Source organism: Nuphar pumila, chromosome 8 (genome assembly GCF_984573655.1).
Source record: "Nuphar pumila chromosome 8, dmNupPumi1.hap1.1, whole genome shotgun sequence".
Taxonomy (NCBI): Eukaryota; Viridiplantae; Streptophyta; class Magnoliopsida; order Nymphaeales; family Nymphaeaceae; genus Nuphar; species Nuphar pumila.
Window position 1 is genome coordinate 113,182,761 of NC_143256.1, and position 2,291 is coordinate 113,185,051.

Genomic DNA, 2,291 nt, shown 5'->3' on the forward strand with positions numbered 1-2,291 from the left:
GTGAGGGACAGTGGATACCAGCTCATAACGACACATAAACTGTCTTCGCGCTTTACTACCTGGCATTCCCGCAAATCAAGCTATAACTTTGAACCATCCACCGCCCACGTCACACAGCATCACATGCTCTCTTCCCCTCTTCTCTCCAACACTCAAAGGATCCAAAGCTCCCCATCAACCAAGCCAGACACTCTTAAATAAATAAATAGCAAAAGCCACCACCTCAAAACAACACACTCTCCTCTCCATTCTCCTCTCCTCCCCCATTCTTCTCTTCCGATCTCTCTCTCTATATATATACATAACATAGCATCTCTCTCAACAACACCCTCCCTGCACCGAATCAAAACTCTCTCTCTCTCTCTCTCTCTGCGAAAAGATTGAAAGAAGAGGAAGAAGAAATGATCCAACCCTTCTCACCATCATGTTTCGGCCCACCAGACCCTGATCCCACCATATCCAGCAAGGGCAACATGTCCCAGAACCTCATCACCTGCATCTACCACCTGGACGACCTGTGCGGCCACCCCTCCCTCCTCACCCTCACCTGGTCGACCACCCTCCTCGGCCACTCCCTCACCGTCCACCTCCACGGCTCCGCCTGCACCATCGACATCTCCCCGCCTTCCCCCCTCCACCTCTTCCGCGCCAAGCACGGCTCCAGGCCCCTTGGCCAGGCCAAGCTCTTCTGGAGCTTCGCCCGAGCCCATTTCGACCACGGCCCCGAGCCTACCAGCAACTTCTACCTCTGCGTCGTCGACGCTGGGCGGGTGGCGTTCCTCCTCGGAGACCTCCCCGACCAGGCGCTCCGCCACGCCGGGGGAGCTGAGCTCCCCGCCTCCGGCGACAGCCTCCCGGCCCTCGTCTCGAGGCGGGAGCACGTCTTCGGCCGCCGGAACTACGCCACCACCGCCCGCTTCGGCGGCACCGGCCGCGAGCACGAGATCGGGATCGAGTGCAGCGGTGGGGAAGGGAAAGATGCGAGGTTGGTGGTGAAGGTGGACGGCAAGTCGGTGCTGGCGGTGAAGAGGCTGGCGTGGAAATTCCGGGGGAACCAGAGGGTGGTCGTCGACGGATCGACGGTGGAGATCTTCTGGGACGTGTACAATTGGTTGTTCAACGGTGGTGGCCACGCCGTCTTCATTTTTCAGGCAGGTGGTGGTGGTGGTGGGGGTTTGGCGTTGGGGGGAGTCTGGCCGGAGCTAGTGGTGAAGGGGCCGGAGAAGAGGCTTCTGAGGAAGAGCGTCTCCTCGTCCACCGAGTCGGCGAATTCGGTGTTGCAGTGGGCAGAAAGCGTGAGTGAGTCGAGTAATCAGAGTGGGAGCAGCCCCAACTCGGGCTTCTCCCTCTTGTTGTATGCGTGGAGGAGTGAGAGGTGATAGTGGCTCTCAAAAGTTTTCTCCCTCTTCATTTTGAAGCCAGTGAGGGCGGTTGAACTGGTTTCTTTCTTGGTTTCTTGAATTTATTCGATGATGTAAATACACGATGTTGAAATGTATTGAAATACTTGTCGAGTAATCAGAGTGGGAGCAGCCCCAACTCGGGCTTCTCCCTCTTGTTGTATGCGTGGAGGAGTGAGAGGTGATAGTGGCTCTCAAAGTTTTCTCCCTCTTCATTTTGAAGCCAGTGAGGGCGGTTGAACTGGTTTCTTTCTTGGTTTCTTGAATTGATTCGATGATGTAAATACACGTATGTTGAAATGTATTGAAATACTTGAGCATTCTCTGCTGTCTATTTTGGGATGTCTCTCTCTCTGCACAAAAAGACAGGGGTCTAGGATTGCAACTATTGTGAGAACGTAACATCGATTTTATGTATAAAAGATAGCAAGATTTGCAAAATATTGTGCTTGAATTTTTTTTCATTTGAACACTCTGATCACTCTTCTGTACAATCACAATGGATCCCTAGATGAAGGCTACGGGTGTAGGGAAGAAACAAATGTTGTACCGATCGACGAGGACCAATCAAAGACTGTTGAAGGATAAGGACTCACAGTTGAGCACTCGGTGGCTATATCCGCAACAGATTTGACAATAGTAAGTATACCTCACCGTTTCTAGATCCTTCCCAATCTATCCTAAATATATTAGCATTGGCTAATCGTTCCCATATCGTCTCCAACTGTTTTCAATGTTATCTTTATCTCTCTCTTTCTCGTTGTATTTAACTCCTCCGTTTGGTCACGATAATATATATATATATATATATATATATATATATATATATATATATATATATATATATATATATATATATATATATATATATATATATATATATATATATAT

At 49.8% G+C, this 2,291-nt stretch overlaps 1 protein-coding gene across 1 annotated transcript; it reads left to right on the forward strand.

The window, feature by feature from the left end:
- Positions 1 to 236: 236 nt before the first annotated feature.
- On the forward strand, positions 237 to 1,717 carry LOC149830269 (uncharacterized). Its single transcript, XM_090016406.1, has one exon. It carries the CDS (start codon positions 402 to 404, stop codon positions 1,377 to 1,379), a length of 978 nt encoding a protein of 325 aa, XP_089872532.1. The 5' UTR covers positions 237 to 401; the 3' UTR covers positions 1,380 to 1,717.
- The last annotated feature ends 574 nt before the right edge of the window (positions 1,718 to 2,291 follow it).

What these genes read in the sequence shown, in the direction of transcription:
- LOC149830269 (XM_090016406.1), top strand. Translation starts at nt 402, where the DNA reads ATGATCCAACCCTTCTCACCATCATGTTTCGGCCCACCAGACCCTGAT.